The 24,045-nt window shown below is 29.8% G+C and overlaps 2 protein-coding genes and 2 pseudogenes across 2 annotated transcripts; 2 read left to right on the top strand and 2 right to left on the bottom strand.

The window, feature by feature from the left end:
- On the top strand, positions 1–1,209 carry LOC109348336 (annotated as a pseudogene).
- On the top strand, positions 6,390–7,683 carry LOC109347112 (annotated as a pseudogene).
- On the bottom strand, positions 8,428–10,735 carry LOC109348338 (fructose-bisphosphate aldolase 6, cytosolic). Its single transcript, XM_019588727.1, has 3 exons — positions 10,610–10,735; positions 9,664–9,891; positions 8,428–9,430 (listed from the first exon to the last, which is right to left on the bottom strand). The coding sequence occupies exons 1-3, from the start codon at positions 10,635–10,637 to the stop codon at positions 8,610–8,612; spliced, it is 1,077 nt and encodes a 358-aa protein (XP_019444272.1). The 5' UTR covers positions 10,638–10,735; the 3' UTR covers positions 8,428–8,609.
- Positions 15,272–16,771, bottom strand: LOC109348339. The gene has a single exon (XM_019588728.1). It carries the CDS (start codon positions 16,514–16,516, stop codon positions 15,566–15,568), a length of 951 nt encoding a protein of 316 aa, XP_019444273.1. The 5' UTR covers positions 16,517–16,771; the 3' UTR covers positions 15,272–15,565.

Raw genomic sequence — 24,045 nt, forward strand, 5'->3', positions numbered from 1 at the left:
GGTAAAAATGAAAATGGGGTTAGTGATGTATCATGCGTGTATATATGGATGGAATGAGTGAGTAAGTGCAATATCACTATTGATAACAATTTTGACGTTGTGATTTAAGGGAAGTAGCTATCATTTTTTTGTTACAGAACACATTCTTCAGTCTCCAACCCAGATATCAAAACTATAAGCTGTCTTACACCCTAATCCTTCACACGCCCTAGTTCATCACCAACTGGTTTGCACTTTCATCTCTTATCAACTTCTTCTTTCATCATATTTTCTCTACAATTCCAAACCCATAAATGGCTTCCCTCAACTACCAAAAACTACCATCATCGAGTAATCTCTTCACTCAAACAAAAACAACACTACCACTATGCGTAACGGTAACAACAACACTTCTGCTTCAAGTTCTTCTGATGCAGCAACTGGCCGTCACGGTTTGTATCGCGGTGTTAGGCGTAGGAGCAGTGGAAAATGGGTTTCTGAAATCCGTGAACCTAGAAAACCTAATAGGATTTGGTTAGGAACATTTCCTACACCAGAGATGGCTGCAATTGCTTATGATGTTGCGGCGCTAGCTCTTAAAGGTAAGGATGCTGTACTGAACTTCCCTAACTTGGCTTCTTCATTACCTGTTCCTGCTTCTTCCGCTGCCCGCGATATTCAGATGGCTGCAACTAGTGCTGCCACTACTATCGGGGCAGCGAAAGATGCTCTATCAGGTGATGAAGTAAGCGTTGGAGGGCATGTTCCAGTGTCACAAGAGATCAATATGGGTTCAGGGAGTGAGTTTGTGGATGAGGATTTAATCTTTGATATGCCAAATATTTTGGCCTATATGGCTGAAGGAATGCTCCTTAGCCCTCCTCGTTTTGACATTGGTGGTGGTGAATATGATTATGCTACACAAGAAAACATTGAGGAAGATTCAAACCTGTGGAATTTCACTTAAACTAAATAAATTCATCATATATATACATATAATGCATGACTAGAATGGTTTAAGCTAAGGAAAAATAATAATTAAGGTAAGGTAAGCTGTATTAATAAATTATGGGAGAACTTTCCCATCATCAAGGGCATTGCTTAGACTTGTGGAAATGTATTTTGTGTAGGTAAAGGGGTTTTAATTTCTTTGTTTTGTTAGTTCTTTTATTAATTTCTATATGTATAGTATCTTCTACATCCAGGTTTAATTTGCTACTGCACTGGTCTTGTAATGTTTGTTGAATAATATTTCTGGTCATTAATATAATCTTTATATATCTTCTCTTAATGTAGATTTGCAATCAGCCCCTCTTCTCTAAATAATCTTCAAAATTTCCAAATTCCTACAAGCAATTTAATTGTAGCTTAACTAGTCACCTCTATAATATTAAGTATCAGAGTTCCACACCAATTGAACTAGCTTTGGATATATATATATATATATATATATATATATATATATATGAAGAGTGATAAGTTGACATATTTGATAAAATTATAGATTATTGTAGGAGAGTTCTTAGATCAAAACCTATAACCCTAAACTTTTATGAAAATCTCCTCTAATCAAACAATTATAAAATTTTATACCGTACCAAATATACTATGCGAATAAAAAAACTTATATGTTAAATCAACTGAATTATAATATGTCAAGAGTTTGATTTATAGCTAGGAGCATTACTTATTAAGATGAGATTAGTTCTTTACTTATATATGAGAAATATTCTTAATTAAACAAAAAAAACTGAGTTATTAAATAATGACTTATAACAGAAGGCTTTTCCAAAAAAATCTTAATCCAAATAAGACTAACCATTATTTTATTGTGAAAGAAGTGTATTCATCTTAAAATCTCCTCAATATTTTGTTAAATACACACTTAATTATGCCATTGAAATACTCTTCTAAACTTCAGCACCACACATGACTTGGAACTAAGAGGACTTCGATTCTATTCCTACATAGAACCTAGCTGACACAAACATTTCATTGTATAATTCGACGTGGTCTACCTTAGCCTTTGTTGAAGTGTAATTTTCAAGATGTTGGAATTTTCAAAAGTGGCATTAATTCCAATTGTGAAAAATTAATACCATGTAACATATATAGACACTGACTCTTTACCTTTCCTTGATAGTTATCAGTGTTAAGATCGAGTATAATGTTTAATTGTACATGTCTTTCTAGCGATGCAAATAAGGTAATTTTAAAAGAAACACACAAGTTTATTACAAGATATTGCACATGATCGATGATTTAAACACATCATGCTAGCTGCAAATATAACTATATATTTGTATCCAATGCGCTGTGTGAAATATAATTGAAGGTGATTTGAAACCAACAAATAAAGAAAAAGCTTCAGACCATAAATACAATAATTTAGATGAATTTTTGGATATGCGTGTAGAGATAAAACATGAATAATAAGATAGGGATAAAGATGATTTAATTATTATAAAAAAAATTAAATTTGAGTTGATTACATGACAATAATATATGAATTTTAATTTGTTTGATCATTCTTTATTGCACTTTCTTATCCTTATAATAAGACATTTTTAATTAAATTGCAAATATTGTTAAAGATATAGTTAACTTTCTTGTATTTTAAAAAAATAATATACAACATTGTAATTTTACACTCATTTAATATTGTTGCACTTTTTAGTTAATTGCTTTGGAACTAAGAAACTTTCACTACAAATTCTCATAGCAATTTTAATAAATTATTAATTAAATAATTAGTACATGCAAATTGCTCCTTAACCTTTAGAAAGATGCATTTCACTTTAAACATTTTTTTTGGTACATCATAAAAGTAAAATAAAAACAAATTAATTAGAGAAATCCATATATAAAATTATCACCTCTCCTTTCAGATGAAACTCTTATAAATGAGTTATTCTCAAGTTTTGCCATATAATCCAGCAAAGAGTTAGTTTTCTATTGAATAAATTGAACTTGGACAACTCAGTTGTCACCACTTTTGATAGCTGATGCATACGAACTTCTATCATCTCAGTAAAAATCTAAACCAACCACCTCCAAACGGTCACAGTCAAGAATAATACAATGATAACCCTTATTCCAAGCTAATTAAGTAGAGTCTATGTTCAATAGTCATAACTAAACTATCAATGGTAACGAATCACACTACCTCCACCAATGGTATTGGTTCCCACCGAACAACTACAATCAATATTTAGCTTCATCTAACCAATCTCTAGAATTGTCGACCTTGGAAGAACTAAACTATCATCAATGTTGCTAGAAACCTTTATAGTACACCAATCTCGAATCAAATCTGATGTACATTGTGAGAAACATGGTTGATATCCCAACAAACTGAGTCAAGAATATAATTAAAGTAAATAATCAAAGTCAAATCCCTAGTGGTAGAAAACTACTAAAACCCTACCCATTAAGGACATTTTTGGATTTCGGATTTGTTCTTTATCTTTTGCTGCACCCCGCATGATGCACTGCAAGTAAAAGATGTTGTGTCACACAAAAATGGAAAAACAATTGCACAACTAAGAACAACGATATTAATGGGGGATTTTGATGAACAAGGGTGGTCGAGTTCTGCAAATTTCTGAGAGGAAACCATGTAATAGGAAAATATTTAAAATTATATGCAACATAAACATATCTGGGAGTAAAGGCCCCACATTTGATCTCGATGAATCACAATCTTTTATATAGTGACAAGCATCAATTTTGAATTTTAGGGATGATATTTGTGGGACAACAAAACCTTTTTGGTTTATAATGAATCTCTAGTGACCCCATATAATGATCACATCAAATAAATGTATAACACACTGCATTGCAGACCTTAATGTTGCAATGTCAATAGTACAATAATGTAATGTGTAACTTTACATTATATTCATGTCCTAACAATGTAGTTGTAGCTGTCAATTAAGAGGCCATACATAGAAAATATCATAATTTCACTATGAAAAGCCAACAATCATTAAATTGTGAATATTTATTATAACATATATGTATATAGATATAACATTATAATATTATTTAATTCATGTCACTGTTTGATTCGATCCCATATAATAAAAATAAGGGTTATTGTTAGCATCTTATTACTATGGAAAAATAACTTCTACATTGCAACTTCAACATAGAGATTTAAAAATTAGTTTTATTGTAATAAAATGTGAGTGAGGTAGATGACTTGAACTACTCATCCACTATTTGAGCTAAGCTTATTAAACACACTATCAAACTCATTTATTTCGCTAAACAAATAGACTCAAGCATCAAGTTGGACTAGATTGTTTAAATGTTTGAAGTTCAAATTTTAGATGTTTCAGATTAAGAGCTTGTGAATAGCTTTTATATACACTAGTATATCGACAGGCACTCCGTGCCGGTCACTCACATTTTTTTCCTGGTATAGAACGCAATAGATAAATTTAATAGATAGTGAAAATTTAGAAAATAACATGTGATGGTTGATATGATATAGATAAAACTTATGCAAATTTCTCATTTTATGTGAAGTATTATTATACATGTTTTTTTATGTTTGTTTTACGTTGAGAAAGAGAATATAGAAATAAGAGAATGTGTGGAAGATGAATGATATATTAATATAAAAAATGAAAACAATGAAAGTAATTTTGGAAGTTTAAAGTAGTTATTAATAATACAAAAAGATGAATTTGAAATATAAAAATCATATCATAGTGGTGGTTATTTATTGTTTTGCCTTTATTAATAGTATAGATATATTACTATATTTATATTTTTATGTAATAGATTAATGTTTATGAATATTATTAAAAATCAAATACAAAAAAAATATATGTTGCATTTCATTGACTTATGAATTACATGATTTGAGTGGAATGAATTATAAATTAATTGAGATTCTTTAGCGCCATTTACTACTATGTTGCATCGACAGCCAATTGCACTTATACACTTTAGTGTATTAGAACCTCATTAAAATGTTAATGAGGTTGGACCAATTACTATTAATAAATTAAAATGATAATGAGGTTCGACCAATTACTATTAATAAACTAAAATATTAATGAGGTTCAACTAATTGTACTAAGCAACTACCAATGTATTATTAGAAAATAAAGATTATAAGTTTCAATACACATACAAACTCAAGTGCTGATGGGATCTTTTTAATTAGTGTGATGCAAATAATAATAATAGACTTGAGTCAAATATATAACATTATTACTCCCCTTTATTCCAATATCAAATAATATGAAACTTCATATAATATCATAGCTACATGTATTAAGTTATGATGGAATATATAGGTGACATAGTGCATAGAAACTCTCTCACTGATATAAGAGAAGAAAATAATTCTGATACGATCCATAATTATTATGATCATTCTTTGTTGATGTTGATAGTTAACTCCACTAAATTACTGCTACCATGATTTGTGGGAATCAAGGATAAGTCACACATTCTCATGCTACTAATATTACAGAGAACAAGTAATACTTTTCAACAGTACTTGCTTTTGTTTTTGTTCTTATTCCAAAACTTGACCATCTTAAAATTATAATTGTTTGTTTTCTTTCTCTAATAACCTACTTCAATACTAGCTATCTGTTATTATATGTACGCCAATATACACAATTTTTTAAGCTTCTTTTTTTGACTGGAAATGACTACACACTAGTTGTAACTGTACTACTCAACTTTGGATTATTGATCATGTACTTTAAGTGAAACCATTGAAGTTCATATACAAAGAGAATATGGAAAAAAAATGTATAAGATTATCACTCCTCACATTTTTTATGAGATCAGCATTACTCTTGCATTTTACATGTATATATATTTCTATGTCTTAGTTTTTGTCTTCTTCTATGATGACAATTAAAATAAATCATTTAATATCCATATTTTAATGTTTAAGAAACATTATATGATTGTTAAAGCTATGAGTTTTCAGATCTTTGTTGTTCATTTATCATGACAAAAACATTATATATAGGATTATTTCAATTACATCTTAACTAATGATTTAAAATAAACTCGTTAATACATTACTGGTGGGATCTAGTTAGAGAGAAAAACTTGTTGAGACCTATATAACATATCATAATGGCTAAATTTTAATAAAAATTAAATATTTAATATAATTTCAAAATTTTATTGGTCGTTTACACATACATGCATACCTTTTCTCCTTATTATAACCATCCTCGAAACAATTTAAAATATTTGATTTAAATATGTAATAATTTAATATTTTCCTATCTATTACAATATAATATAGATACATTTGAGACATCACATATTTTCCATTTGCACTTCTCATTAGGGTTCTATTTCATACATTGACCAACTTCATTAGTTCTATTCTTTTTTGTTTATTAATTAACTTCAGCTCACTAGTTCTTACCTTAACCTTTTGCTGTTTTACCCTGATTCTTTTTCCTTCTCTTACAACGATGTTTCAGGATCATGTCTGAAGAACACGGATACCAAAGGAGTGGGAAAAAGTGCAGGGAGAAGTTCGAGAATCTGTACAAATATTACAAAAAGACAAAGGAAGGTAAAGCTGGAAAACAAGATAAGAAGCATTACAGATTCTTTCGTCAACTTTAAGCTTTATATGGAGAAAACAGTAACCAAATCTCAGTTCCAGATACCATCTTTTGTAGCAGCATTGGTCCTTTTCATACAACTAGCCATGCACACTCTCAAAGAAATCAAGAAATAATGTATCTGCATCACAAGCGTAACTGTGATAGCCTCAGTCTCACTAACTCCACTGACTTTGATACTTCATCTTCTGATGATAATGGCCAGGTTGTGACATTAAGTGTGGAGGATTAATTTGTAGGTTATTAATAAATTATGAAGAATTATTTTATGACTTATATGTTATAGATGTGATGAGTAATTTATGTGTTGGTTATTTGTCATTAGCATGATTGTAAATTATGGTTGTGTTTATTATCATTGTGGGTTTCCCTGATAAAATCTGGGTCATTAGGAATAATTGGAGTGTTTGTTTTATGAGTTATAGAATGTATAAGGACTCTAGTAGGGTTCTATAAAAATCTTATGTACTTTGGAGTTTGGTGGAGCAAAAGATAACATTACATTGTCTCTTATTAAAACTTAAAAAAGAAAGGTTTTGGTAATTGAAGTTAAAGCATTGATGGGGTTTTATCTTTCTTTTTTCTTATAATTTTAGGTGGGTTTTTAATTGTTCCTCCTTTTTTTTGTGGGGGCTTATTTTGATCCATTAAATATCATGAGAAATACTAAATATCATGAGAAATAACTATTCAAGGAGTAACAATGCAAGGGAAGAAAACAAAAAGAGAAAGGAAAACTCAACAAGTTGTTTTTACTTTGATAGCAATGATCATGAATCTAATTCTCTATATACTCAAGGAAGTGGTGCTTATTGTGATATCAATTATCAAAGGAAAGACACTGCAACTAGGTTACAAACAAATGATGGTTCTTCTCCTTCAAATTCCAATGTTGGTTGTGTAATTCATGCTCGTAGTTGCTTTCCTTTATTGATGAGTGAGGGAGAGAATTTGTGGGAAAACTACAGCTTAAAAGTTAGCAAAGCAAACCAAAATCACAACCAGGAAGTAAAATAAGGTTGACTCATAAGAGTGAAAGAAAATTTCACTTTCTTTTTACTTTCAGATGGCACAATTGTTCAATGTTTTAGATTGCAGCAACGATTACGTAATATTTATCATAGTTTGTTCAATATTTTAAATTGCAATAAGAGTTACGCAATATTTATCGTAATTGCGAATAATAATTGGAAAATGAGATACAATTTCAAAAACTACCAAAATCTTAACCAGAAGCCTCAGATGTGATCACATAAGTTGGGAGGTTCCTATGTATAAAACCTTGCATTTATTTAAGCAAGAGGTTACTGAGGCTCTATGTGTAGAGATTGATGTTATTATTAGTGTCAATCTAACTATATATTTGTAGGAATTTAATTAGAAGGAAAATAATTGGGTTAAGTCACACAAACTTAATAGGGAGAGATTGGAAAATCCCACTTAAGTGTTGAGATATAACACTTATTCAGGTGAGTTTCTCATTGCAATTCTATTACTTCATATGTTGAATCTTCAATTTTGTGTCTTTTTTTGTGTAACTTTGGAATGTTTAACATTGCATGCAGGTCTTTGATTCTTGTGTAGTGAGGCATGTAGTTAAAGTTATGCACCGTTAACAAATAATCTACCATTCATGTTAATTACTATTGACTCTCTTATAAAAGTAATACAAATCAATGGTTGATGATGTACTGACAGTATAAAAAACTTTACATTAAGATTGCATAGATTTTAAACTCACAAGAATACCAAAATAAATTTCATTGAAACGAGAAATGAAGCTTCTTCATTAATGAAAACGAAAGGGAAATAAATTTGACATACAAAATAAGGTGGGTGTGAGGTAAAAGCCTCTACACCAAGCCAATGCAGCTTGAAGCTATTATTCTTTGAATCCATAACCCTGATATGATGGAGAACATAAAGCAAAATGGTTGAATCTAAACGTATAAAACAGCACCAAAACCTTGATGCCGATAGAGAAAAAAAACTCCGAAGCAACTCGGGGTTTTAGTATTTGTAGTCCTTGACATGGAGGGACTCGGAGGCACCCTCACCAAGGGTAGCATCACCTCGGTAAGTTCCCAAGGTTGCCTTTGAGTTAGCTGTGCACCTAGTGATGAATGCATCTTGTGCCTTCTTAATGTTTTCGTCCTTCCCGGACCATGCCTTGAGAGTGCTCTGCTGAAGTGCCCTTCCGAATGAGAAAGACAGATTCCATGGCTTCTTTCCCTTCAACTTGTTCATGGCATTGAGGTTGACGGTTGCTTCCTCCTCGCTCTGCCCACCGGACAAGAACACCACGGCTGGAACTGCTGGAGGAACGGTTCGCTGCAAAGCTCTAACGGTGTATTCAGCTATCACCTCTGGGGTGACCTTTGCAGACTCTGATCCTGGGGTCACCATGTTGGGCTTCAAAAGAGTGCCCTCAAGCAGAACATGGTGATCACTTAGAGCCTTGTAGCATGCAGCGAGAACACGCTCGGTAACCGCAGCGCACTTGTTGATGTCATGAGGTCCATCAACGAGGATCTCAGGCTCCACAATAGGAACTAGGCCATTCTCCTGGCATATGACAGCATAGCGAGCTAGACCATATGCGTTTTCATGAATAGCAAGCTCAGATGGTTCATTGGGGCCAATCTTGAGCACTGCACGCCATTTAGCAAAACGAGCACCAGCTTCATAGTACTTCTGGCAACGCTGACCGAGGCCATCCAAACCCTGAGTAGTGGTTTCCCCGTTTGTTCCAGCAAGCTCTACGGTACCCTTGTCAACCTTGATACCGGGAAGAACTCCACTTTCCTTCATCAACTCAACGAACGGTTTGCCTACAACAAATTAAGAAATTCAGGAACTGATAAAACCTCAAAACATGGCAGTGCTAGGACAAAAACTGGAGGAAAAAACAAAGTAAAAGTTAGTTCCGAAAATTCTTTCAATAAGTAAATAATAACAACGAAGCAGGTGTAAGTAAGATCTTCCATTCTTCCTTATATGATGCTTAACATGTACTGTAATTGCAATTCATATTTCGAATATCATAAACATTCAGCATCAGTACCTGCAGCTGTGCTTTGGTAAAGAGTTTCCTCAAACAAAATCACACCACTGATGCAATCAAAAGCGCCCGGAGTGGTGAATAAGAGTTCACGAAGAGCACGCCGATTCGTTTCAACATTTTCAACATTAATGCTGGCCAAACGCTTGCCGATTGTACCAGTTGACTCATCAGCAGCAAGGATACCCTTTCCTGGGGTGCCTATGTAAGCTGCATTCGCAATGAGCTCATCTGCAATTCATGCAAATTCATTAGAACCAAACCATAATAACACAACACAAATTCTCAATTCAACAAGGAGAACTTATAACTTGTTTCAACAATTGAATTAACTAAAACTTATTCTGTAGAAAGTAAAAAAACAACAATTGATTGAACTAACTTCTTGAATGTAAAATTTTGATTTGATTTACTTCAACATGTCATATACCAAATTTTCGGTATCTTTTTGGACAAGTTTGTGCAACATAATTACTCAACCACCCAGATCCAAGTCATATGAGGGACTTCACCTAAACCAAACAAGATCTAAAATACAAAGTCGATCTTATTTAGTCATATTTACATATATAATTCCTACATTAGGACAAATATAAAAGTAGCAACACACAGTTATGAACAGAGTTTAAAATTTCCAATTAATAAACTCTTAAACGCACATCGAACCAAGATCAATAATGTAAAGTATTATTTTTTTTCATCATCCCGAATCACCAAATTATAAACTAGAGTATAATATGAAGATAACAAAACAACCACCCAAATAAAAAAAGATCAAATTTTTACTGAGGAATCAACATACCCAGATGAAAAAATTACCATATCCCTAGCAGTACACTATAGTTGTTAAACCATAACCAAAAAAAGCAGAAAAAGTATAATATAAAAAATTGAAAAAACAATAGTACTAATGGCAATGATGAATAATAAAAAAGAAGATTTACAATACCTTGGTACTTGCTCTTGAACGAAGACATGGTTGGATTGATAAGTGAGATTTTGAGAGAAGGAAAGAGAACGTGGTTTTGAATATGGTTTGAGAAAATGAGAATGAACGAAGGGTTTTATAGAAAAAATAGAGAAGAGTGACTATAACTCTATAAGGGGTAGGTGAGAGACGTTGTAACGTCTGTTTACTTTTTTGATCTATTTCCACCAGTTTTTTTCTCAAATAAATGTTTGTGGGAAATAGTTTTTTTAACTTTTTAACCTAATTCAGATTCAAAATAATTATAAATAAAGTCGATATAAAACCCTACTAGATTAAGATTCGATTCTTGAAAGCAATACTTATTAGAAAAGATTGTTACAAACTCGAAAAAGAATTAATTCCTTACTAAAAATGTGAGAATACTTAGATTGAAAGATTAAGTGTTCGATTTCTTACAAAGAAACTTATTGAAAAATACAATCATATACCATGAAAATGTATTAATTCCTTATTGAAGGAATATTCTTAATTATACTAAAAATATATATCAGATAGAAGATAATGATCATAGCATAAACTATAGAATATAAATTATATGGAATAATGAGCCAACTCATTTATCATCCTTAGCAATTTTTTAAGATTGTTCTTTGTACAACAACGGTTGGTGTCCACAAGGGCCACTTGCATGGAGATGGAGATGCTCAAGATTAAGAGTCCATTCTATTAAAAAAGTAAATTATATAGGGTAAGAGTTTTATAAATAGTCAGTATATTATTTATTATTAATTATTATATATAAGTAATATAAACGAATAATATATAATATATTGATCGCATATAAAACTATATTAATAATCCGTATATTACACTTTTAACAAATAATTAAGTTAGAGAAGAAAAGACTACAAGAAATGCTTAGAGTTGGGTTTGGTTCAGAGCTTGACATTGAATGTAATTAAATAATACTAAAATCAAAGAGTGACATCTATAAAGGAAGAAGTAAGTACCTTCCTCTCTGGATTCAATATTTCTGGCCCATGATTTTTATGGTTCACTTAATATTTAATGTTTATATGCAAAAAACCTAATAGTGAATAATAATGCATGCAAAAATAAATTAAAATGAAAAGCTTCAAGTTTATTTCTTAGATCCTCATATAAACTTATATAATCACATATTGTTTTAATTAGTACATATTTGATTCTCTTTAACCAAGGTTTCGATCTAAGTCTTGTGGATGAAAAAATATCCGTCAAGAGAGTTAGCCCTACATACTTGTAGATGTTCCCAGCTTGGACAAAATTGTCTTTAGCGCAATGATACTTATGAGAAACAAAAAAAATATGTATATGTATATTTTTTTATAGATGGTAGGGTAATTCATACGTAGTTATATGACATAGATATTCCAAGGTGAGGTGGATAGAGCTAGCATGGGTAGTGATGACTATATCTTAATATTATTTAATCTCTTTCTCTTTTTGTCACTTCCCTTTTCATTTGATACTGTCCTACTCGTAAAGTTAATAGTGGAGTATAATTAATAAAGGGTTTACTTTGTTGAGTATTATAATTGAGTTAATATGCCTTATAACCAATGATCAATATTTAGACACTATTGTTTATTCATGTCCAAATATCTATTTCTTTGAATCCACTTTCAAGTTTTTGTACCCGTGCTCTTATTCGTTTGTAAATTTAATTATTGTCCTCGTGTTTTAAATATTATTTCAATAAAGATAAGAAAAGTATTTCATAAATATTGATCTAAAGAAAAGTAATATTTAGAAACTAATGTGTTGTTATTCAGTTGACTTGCTAATTCAACTAGTTTTTTAATCAATTATGCCAAACAAACATTTTAAGTCATTTAGATATACATTTACCATGCATGCTCTTAAAATTATTGGTTTGGTCCTTCAATCATCATAATTATTTATTTAACTTGGTACCTTAACTTTTTAAGCATCAAATTGCTCCATTAAATTGTAAATTGTTAGCCAGGTTAGTCATTTGATCACTTTTCAACTAACATCAGTAGTACATGAGAAAAAATGTATAAGATGCAAGAGTTTTATACACTGTCATTACATTATCTACTATTTATATTTAAGTATTATTGACTTTTCTAAAAATAATAATATAAATGAAGGGTGAATGATAGATTAGTGTGCGTATCTTTACAAGATATCACGTAAGTTCATTTCCACATGATAAAATGTTATTTTTCTCTCTTATATATCTCCATTTTTCAATCTCCAACAAGAACAACCTATTTTGTTTTGGGAGAGTGAATTTTCCAACAACCAAAGTGACATCCTTCCTTATCTTACACATTATATTCCAATTTCTACTCTAATGCCGACCATAGGTTTTTGTGACTTCAATGGAGAACAGATTTCATCTTCCTTTTTCTTGTGTTGCTTTGTATGTAATCATATGACTTGGTCTAGTGGTTTAAGACTCTGTTAGATCTTTATAATGATAAAAAACTCCAAAGTTTACTTCTATGAAAGACACTTGTTGGGAGGGACAGTCACACACCCAAAAAAGATTAGTTATTTACTCATAGAATGAGGGGATATCATTAATTATGAGTTCTCATTAGTAGACTATACTACTAGAGTACTAGAGCATAGTCCAAAGTATAGGAGATCTCATTCAATAATTCTTCCATTCTTAATTATTTGTCATTTTTGGTTTTTTCCTTTTAATTTGTCTCATTTATAAATTTCAGAAAACATTAATGATTTTTTTTTTTAAATCGTACCCTTATTTAATAATTTTTTAATGTACGTTAATGGCATAAAGAAAATAACAATTAAAGAAAGATAAAAAAAATACAATAAACTTAATACAACTCAATGTAATTATTATTTTTCTTATTGTTATAATGAAATCAATAAATGGGAGACCAAATATTCTTTATAATATTTTATCCACCAATAAATATAGACTATAAGACAACTTCATCTTACAAAAAGCTTGTCTAAAGATTTATCCAAAACGTTGTATTTGGAGATAAATATATTTTTATTTTTTATGCTACTATTTAGAACTAAATTTTAATTAAAATTAAAAGTTTAATATATTATCAATATCTTGTTAGATATTTTTTCACACAAATCTTTTTCCTCGACGTATGGTGGGTTGAAACTAGCTGTCTAATTCATAACATGCTTGACCCAACCCAACTGGGCCCATTTTAACCAACTCGTAGTGAGAATCTATTTTGCTCACCCTCGGCTCAAACCGGGAGGCTATCAAGATGCCTTGAGTTCAAATGAGCGATTAGCCCGAAGAAAATATAAAAGCCCATATAAGAAAAGGATTGATCCTTCACCAACTCTACCAATAAATTGCATCCGTATGATATTAATAACATTTATATTTTATTCGTATAACGATACAAGTAGACTATGACATTTTCACTTAATTTTAAATGACACATTTCAATCATATATTACATGTGAAACAATTTGTTATTTCATCCATACATCTTGGATCATATGATTTACATCTTTTTTATTTTCTCCATCGTATTGTTAGATTGACAATTTGACATACAATACTTAAACTAATGACTTGTGTGTAATATGATCCATAATTGTATATCTTTCGCTAAACTTAAAAAAATTTGCATTGTGAGGCCAATCATATTTACGATGAATAAGCGCACATGAATACTTCAATATAAACATGTCTCTATTGTATCATCACAATAATCTTCACCCCATCTTATATCTTTCATTACTAGGTTATAGCAAATTCAAACTCATTTATTATTTGTAGCTTCCAAAACATCCCTCCTCTTTGGTTCTTACAAGTATATAACCTTCATGGTCGACTTCTCCGACATAAAACCAAATTCATTTTCTATAGTACATGTCTTTTGTCTCATTTTTCACTCAATTATATCCTCTCACAACTTCATAGTATGATTCTAGATCTTAATACCTATATAATTTGCAAGATTTTATATATCTTCATTATTCTTATAAATATGGATTAAAATATTTATTCTCCACTTATCAAACAATCTTTTTAGAACCTTCTCAACCTCATAATTTATTAAATAACTTCTAACTTCATATGTTCTCTAAACCTTCTAGATTTCAATAAAGTCATATTGTTTTGTCATTCTTCATCCTTATTGTACTTTCTTTTTCTTTCATCTCCAACTAACGAATTATACAAAAAAACTTTTTATAATCATCTTTAGCATTTAGTCTATCAAAATAATAAAGAATCATGATCGTTAATGAAAAGCTTGCGAAAATAATTTTATATTTATTAGGACTTTTCTATTTTCATCTTTAATACATTTTGTTTGGTTTGAATCTCTATTTTTTTCTTCACCCTTTGCAAACCAAAAACGTTTGTTTCCTCTCTCTTGACACCTAGAGATTTTTATAACCAACTGTACCATGTATTTCCCATTTCGTTCTCCGTTTTTTGATGCCTTTCTTATTTGCTTTCTATTTTTGTCAACTTTCGTTGTTTTACAAATGAACATACTTTATATCATTCCATTTTCAATTTATGTTAATTTTTTATATTATACATATAATATTATCTTTGAACAATTCATCTATTATTTCAATATAACATAGAGAGAGACATGACCAACAGACAAATATTATCGTTGACACAAAACAAGAAGAAAATGTCCCACGGTGTCAATTCTAACAAATCTTTAAAAAACAATTTTTTTGGTAGTAGTATTCCTTCACATCTTCATTTTGGGGTTTATAACTGTCTCTCCCAATAAATATAGTTCCCAAGATCGAAATCTCGACCTTGAGAATCCAATGAGACCTTATACTACTATACCAATGTCTTATCAATTTTAAAAAACCGTTTAAACTAACTATATGGGTAGAAATTAGACAATCCTCAAAATAAAAAAGAACATGACATGGAAGAAAGTGAAAAACAAAACAAAAACTAAAAAGATAGAATGATGAATCTTAGTCAGGGTTCTTACAAGCACATATCAACAAAGAAAGCCCAATTCCTCTGTCCTGAAATTCCTTGTTTGTCTTCAAATTCTTCTCTTCCAACCATAACCTATGGTCCAAGCCACTTCTTGTCCTAAACATGAACACAATAGAACCTTTGTTCTGATTGAAAATCCAATCATGAACATCCCACATAAAATCCACAACCAAACCATCTACAAAAATTGTTTGGTTTCCACGAAAATTCCACCTTAACCTTTTCACCTCAAAAATTGTCTTCTTGTCCATATATACACATAACCCATAATTATTATGATTATAACTATAACTATGATTATGATAATGATTATAACTCTTTGACCCTTCATCAACAACACCACACTTTATAACTATATCATGAGAAATTCCTGTCTCACAAAACTTAGCCTTTGTTGCATAAACATTAGTGCTATTAAAGAATAACTCACTCCTAGAAACCATTGAAGAATTATTTACTATCTTCATGTTTTTCAACCATTCTTCTTCTTTGTCTCCAAGGAGTAAACCCAATTCAGAATTAATCAAAACGATGATGTAAAACCCCTTAACTGGTTCTGGTCCTTCATAATATATAGCATCAGAGATATCCCAAATGAGTTGAACTTCAAAGTTGTAGACTTGAAATGTTTCAGTGCCTTTGTTCTTTTGCAATAGAAGAGAACTTCTTGAATCAGAATCATAAGGATGAATATTTATGGTGAAACCTTGGTGTATGAGTTTCTTGGTCCAAGTTAATGTGATGAGAAATTGTGTTTGATGTGAAATAAGGTTGAGTTTGTATATGCATGTAATTGAGTGTGGGGTTGAAGGGTTTTGTTTTGGACATATATAAGGTTGGTTTGAAGTTGAAGAATTTCTTGAACAATATGAATCAGAAACTCTTATGGCATGTTCATTATAACAAGATACTATGCCTCTCATTGTAATAAAAATACAAAGGTTAATCTATATTCACAAAGATGAAGACAATTTTGTGATATGTGACAAGAAATATGGGAAAATTTAGAGAGTTACCAAAAGGGTTTGCATAGAGAGGAAGAAAGAATGAGGTAGAAGGTAGAGAAAGAAAGGGAGAGTGAAGGTCACAAAAGAGAGGGGCACTACCCTTTACTGGGGTTTTTCATGTGTGAAATGTCCTTTATGTTTTTCTAGCATACTTGTTGAGTGTTGAGAGAAACATTAGTGAAAACAAAATATAATGGAAGAAAACGAAATACATGTTCCTTGGTTATGTGCATTAAAATATTGAAAACACAATCTTAACATTATAAATTAATTAAAAAAATAGATGAAAATTCTAGAGATAACTTTAATAATTAAGTACATAACGCTTCTTGTGACCATTGAATAGAAAATTAGAAATTTTCAATACCCACTGTTATATATAATAATTATAATATAAAAGAGTCATGTCGTTAGAAAAAAGGTAAATTCAACAACAAATTATTATAATATATATTGAGGTGCATGTTTTTTTATTATTGACACAAAATAATGGGATAGAATAATAAGTATAGAAGATTTCTATATATAATTAGTTGTTGATAAAAAGGGAATAAGAGGTAGCAAAAAGAAAGGAAATAGATAATATATTATTCATTTTTAATTATCAACTTTTCAAAAATTAATATAAATGAATCGGGAATAATATACTAATGGTATATAAATTTTTTCATAAACAATACAAATATTACGCTCATAAAAAAATGGGATTTATACATTTTTGACTTTTGTATATGTATATTTTTTGGTGTACGACTTTTGTATTTGTCTTATTAAAAAAGAATTGTCAATAATTGGTCCAAGTATATACATATTCTTAAAAAACATCTTTGACAAGACTCTCGCAACATATGAATCCAAACATTATCCCTATTCATGTGATGTTGTCTCGTCTATTCCTTCATCTAAAATGCAAATTCACTATTACTCATTATTCTTATATATGTCACTCGTAAATGACACCTAATAGAAATAAAAATAAAAATAAGTGAATTAATCATTAATTGTAAACAAAATACTTAATAATTGGTAACACATTTACAAAAGATGAATTAATAATTAATTTATATAATAAATAATAACTACTTGTAATCAATAAATGATGTCCTATTGAATAATATGATTGATCATATCAAATAAATATACAAAAAAGTGCAAAAATCAAATTAATATCACATGACTACATGGTTGACTTTCTAACATAAATAATTGATTTGTTTTGTACAATATCTCTTCCCCTACTTGACACCAAATTGTTTTTAAAATTCCATATTTTTAATTTTTTTGAATTAAAAAACTTAAAAACATATAATTTTATACCTCCCCTCACATTTGAGTACCGGAGGTTCAGTACTTGAGAGGATCTCAATACTTCACCTTAGGTGTAAAGAACTAACTCAGTTTGGGATGAGTGACTGCTCCTCCTAATAAGTATCATTCCAAAAAATTGAACATTTGACTTTTTGTCATTCTAAGAATCTAACGAGATCTTATACTACTAGACCAATGTCTTATTTATACAAAAATAATTGATTGTTTTATTTAACCTAGATTGAGAATCAACTAATTTAAGTTTTGAAGTCTGGTAATCATTTATTTATAATTGATTATTCTTTTATTTATGTATTTAAACTTAAATGAATATTGATTAAGAATCAAAATAATCAATTTGACATAATAATTGACTCATCCTACAGATTTTCTAAATTTAACAAATTGTGAGGAAGATATAACATTCTTCATAGTTTTATACTACAATATCTAATCCTTATAGTTACTAAATAAATATTGTATAGACATTAGATGTATTTTCTTTTTAATTCAATATTTTTGAGTAGGAGGATATTTGTAAGATTTTATGTTTGATAGTGAGCTCAATTAAAGAGCAATGTTTAGTCATTGGCTTAAAGATGAGTGATTTCATTTGCTTGATACCATGTTGAGATGAGGGGTGACATGTGGGTTGGGATGACTATGATATTGTAATAATATAAATAAAGAATGTGATGTTAAATTGGAGATGAAGATGAAGATGCAAAGGATGATAATGATACTTGGACCCACGAATTAAAATCATGTTTGAGATTTTCACCTACTTGGAGTGCAAATATAAATAGAATATAATGGAAAGATTTATATACAATAGTACATTATTGAACATTTATTTATATACAATAATAGTGTATAAAATTAAATATTATCAGTATATATATATCTTTTTCTCAAACTTCACTTTAACTCAATATTATGAAACCCGAACTGGACATTAAACCGGAAGAGGCATAAACCAGTTTAAACAATTAAATCATCATGTCGGACTAGCTGAATTCATATATAATTTATGATTTTTATATATAATTATTTATAAGTACAAAATTTTATATAATTAATAATAATATTGAAATAACATTTTTCCATTTTTTTAGACCGGGATAAAATAAAACATTAGAGTAGTATTCTATCTTTTTAAATTTTAAGTGAACTGTCTGGTTCACTTCTCGGGTTATTGCGGTTCAACCGAGTTTAATATGGTCAAGCCGGAATTTCTCCGGTTTAAAGCAGTCTGTCCTCATTCAGTTAAGACTACAAACTAGAGCCATTTTCAAGTTCGGTCATCGGTCAAACCGGTCGGACCGTCCGATCCGGTTATCGCAACACTGCTTTAACCTTCGTTATTAGAATTTGCTCCTTAGTTATTACTATGAAAATGATACATCCTTCTATTAATCCTCATACCCATAAAAATATGACTTGTGTCACAGTAAGATACTTTAATTATTAATGATTGAATTATAAGTGATATGCATCAATTTTATATGGGTAGGAAGATTAATATGAGAATTTAGTAGGAGAATATAGCAATGCGGTATTGTTATATGTTACAAAAGCTTATCTTTTTTCCGTTTTTGAAAATAGAGACAAAGGAAACATAAGTGGGATTAGCCACTTAGAACTTTTTATTCCCTTAGATTCATAACACTTATTAAAAGTGATTTATTCAGTTACGTGGGAAGTACAAACTCAATTTGCTCTTAAAGGAAGTTTAAAGGTCAAACTTTAGTAACTCTTTCTGTTTTCACTACCAAATTCCCTTCATCAATTATAAATAGAAAGTAACAACAACATTTAATATAGTTAATAGATATAATTATGTTTCTTTTTCTAATTTGAGATTAGATGTAATTCATTGTGCTATTATTAAATGATTTACAAGTAAAAATATAGATCAATAAGTTATTATACATATAAGATTTTGAAAATTCAAACATTGTAGTAATTTATATGCTTAGATTTTTAACCAATACCTTCATACACTTATTAACATGAACCATATTTGAATGAGATGCATTTAATTCATTGCTTCCAACTTCCAAATTTACAACAAACGACAAAGATAATGGCTGTGATGAAAAGTGACTGAAGAGGGGGACCGCAAAAGGAAGAGGATTTTCTTTTGTTTACATTCCAAATATATCACTCCTCTAAAATATAATAATGCTCACTATTAATGTGAATGAGTTTTATCTTGTGGTACTTATAAAGCTAGAATAAGTGTATCATATATAATGATAAAGTAAATTTTATATAAAATTTTAAGTAATAGATTGAAGGATGAGAATAAAGTAACTCATGGTATAAGGAGATAAGTTATTTTTTTAGCTAGTAAAATTTTGACATGTGTTTATGATCATTTTCTATAAAAATATTTCTAAAACTAAACAAAACAATATATGCGTCATGCTTTTACTAACTGAAAGAGATAATTTATTTTTTGATATAAGGAGATATTTTATTCTGTATCAGGAAAGATAGGGGTGACAACACTTATCTCCTAAAAAGTGGTTTAGGTGGGTGTTTGAGATAAATTAGGTCTATGTTTGGGCAATAAGGGTGACATGTATAGGGTCATTTACCAAAATTTGAAACCCCACCTTTGATGTATATTGTACAAACACTCGGATTTAATATGCTTGTCATAGGGCCAACCCAACAATATTGGTTGTTTGAACATTTTGTACTTATTTGTATTGTTATGAATGTACAACCAATATATAATGTATAAAGAATATTGAATGAAATAATACTAAAAATCATTAAGAACATATGATGAAGATCATGAATGATATTCTCCTTAAATCAATTATGGATAAAGATTTGTTGTCTCAAAATATCTCCTAAATCATGTCTCAAACAAATAAGGATAGAGAAAAAACAGAAAAAATAATAAATTTTTAAATTTTTAATTGATATGACATGTTTTTTTAGTTTGGAGCATTCTTTGAAAAAACATATCATTATTCATCAAATTATTTCCTTTTGCACCGGAGAGGATTATTATTAAGACCTAGTTGGTATTCTCCTATGTTTTTAATCAGAAAAAAAGTTTATTCAAAATTTAGAGTAGTATATAGTAGGGGTTGAGATCCTCTCCAGTATTGAAGGGTTCAGTACTAGAATGTGAAGCTCATATTTGTTTTATCATGTATAATAATTTTGCCTAGATTTTTAAAAAATCTAAACCATCAATTTTCTTTTAAAGTTCATATATCATAATCTTATATAGTATTCGACTCTTCGGTAATAGAGAAGATCTATTTCCTTTCCATATAGTAGATATACACTTTGAAAAACTACATAGGATGTGTTGGTGATCTCAACATAAATGCATGCAGTTATTTCCCCTCATAAGTTATGACATGAAGAAGGATGAATAAGCATGAAAGTGATTTGGGATTTCTGTAATATCGAATATTCAATTTAGCAAAAAAGCACTTAAAAGAAATGATAACTTTATACGTTAGCTAGGATTATTCTCATGGTAATAAGTTTGAAAGAGTATAATTAATAAAAAAAGAAGAATAAGTGGTCCTTCTGTTAACACTATTTTGGGTTTACTTATATGTTTCCTTTTGTTTCAATTCTATATCGGAAGATGCATCCTAGGTTAAATACTAATAATATCAATTAGAACATGTAAATACAAGATATAGTAAATATAACTAGAGTAATATTTATACATTATCAATATAAACATATATACACAAATAATATATTATTTATCATTTCTTTATACTACTTATATTTGTTAATAATGATTAAATATCAATAATGAATGATATCTGCATGCAATAGAAGTGGAAATAATATTGGTTTATTTATATGATACTTGGTTCCTCCTAATGGATAAATGGAATAAGGTGATTTATTCTTAAGATAACGTGTAGGTTTTATTGTTTCAAAAGATGAAATGCTTTGATGTATCTTCAAACAAGCTATAGGACACTGAATGTGAAAAACATTGATTAATGCATATGTTTGTTAAGCATGTTGTCTAAGCTAAGATTTTTAATATCATCATGCATGTGAAAAACATTGGTTGAGGAGACAAAAATTTGCTTACATTATTCTTATACCTTGGAAAAAATAGAAGAAAAAAAATAAAAGTTACACTTTTTTGAAAAGGAATGTGTAGGCCTTTAGAGTAAATAATTGGTGCAGAAGTATCATGCGTGTAAAAACAATCAAATTTTAATTATTATCATTTTTTTGAAAGGTTATTATTTAGAATTTAATATGTATATACTGACGATATAAGTGTTTTTTTACAGTGTCAGCAAATCATCTACTATTTATATGTTACTCTCTTTGACTTTTAAACAAAAGTAATACAAACCAATAGTAAATGATATATTGATTGTGTAAAAAACTTTACACCGATGATGCATAGATTTTAAACTCTATTATTTAACAATGTTGATCACAAAGATGATGAGCTTCTGTTCTATGAGGATAGCTCTATCCGAAACACTTTTTTGTTGTTGAGAAATCATGTTTGGGTTATGTGGGTTGGATCAAGCACAAACATGATATACCTTCCAGGCCTACTCTGATTGAATATTTAGTAAGATAATGAACTAAGTCTGAGCCGACCCATGAAGATTTTGTTTTTCTTAGGTACAAGTCTACAACTTTGCCATACTTTCGTTTTCTTTTATAGGAAAATAAAATATATACTAAATTGTAATGAAGCATTCATAGGATTCATTGGGAAAAGTTGGGAATTTAAGTATGAGTGGAAGTTCCATATTTGATAAGATGAATAGGTGAGGAAGTTTATATAAGTGACGAGACCTATAAACTTATTGCATACTTGAGGTTTTGGTTCAAAATGTAGTATATCACTTGTGTGGTTGTTCATTCTTCCGACGAATCTAAAAAAATAAGATATCATTGGTAGTTGAAGCTTCTCAGTTGCAGATCCTGATAGTAATATCATAATTAATAGTTTGGTTGAGCCATAATAAATCTAACGATAGATGACGAGTAAGTATGAGAATCCACACTTAAGGATAAGACTGTTGGATATATAATCAAGTAGTGTGATTTGTTCTAGTGTCTTATTTGTTTATGACTCTATACTATTGTTGATGAAACATTATTAGTGGTTGGAGGGAAGATTTAAACCTTCATTCTCCAACTTTGATTGGGAGTCAAGTAATCTCCGGAACGGGTACACGTCTGATGTTCCACACTTTGTGTCACCCCAAGTGTCATGAGTGTGTCATTGGTCAGAAAAAATATATTTAAGTTAAAATTTAATTATTAAGTATTTTTCTGACCAAACACAAGCCCATAACTCATAGAATAACACAAACTGTGGGATAACATATGTGTTCCCATCCAGAACTATTGCTTAGGTGGAAAATTTTCATTTGATAAGTAGAGTCCAAAAATACTTAGATAAGTAGAGTGCAAAAATAATAAGACTAGTAAAATATATGTGTCTAAGAATGAAAGTAACCCTTGGTGTAACTTGAAACAAAACAACCTTTTTTTAATAGTGAATCGGACAATGAATCTTAAACTATAATGAATTTGCATTGTTTGTATTAAAAAGTAGAAAGTAATTTAGAGAAAAACTTGCATGGAGACACATACGCCACATCATATTTGAAAACAAATGTATTTATGTTTTTCGATACTATTATTTAAGATTAAATTTTAATTAAAATTAAATTCTTAATGTGTTGGCAATGTTTTATTAATTATTTCTACATACATATGTCTCCATGCAAATCTTTTTCAATAATATAAGCATTTTCAAGCAGTTAATTTGAGTTTGGTCTCTTGTTGTTGATTAATCTTTGGCATCATCCATCATACCAATTTCCAACAGTGCCACTTGTTTTCCTTCAAAGAAGTTAACAAAATGATGGTTGCACCTATATAGTAGTATTTGTTTGGCACTACTTTTAGTTGATGAGTAGTACTAGAGTTTTGGTCAAAGGACTCACCATCACATGTGCACTGAGACTAAACCTTTTATCTATGGAAAAGTGATTCCATTAGATCAAATGGACCCCATCACTGTTACAAATAATGATAATCAATTTATAAATGTCAAAGTCAAACATGGCCATTAACTAGTGTCTCATGCGTCACCCCTT

The sequence above is a fragment of the Lupinus angustifolius genome, chromosome LG05 (genome assembly GCF_001865875.1).
Source record: "Lupinus angustifolius cultivar Tanjil chromosome LG05, LupAngTanjil_v1.0, whole genome shotgun sequence".
In the NCBI taxonomy this organism is placed as follows: Eukaryota; Viridiplantae; Streptophyta; class Magnoliopsida; order Fabales; family Fabaceae; genus Lupinus; species Lupinus angustifolius.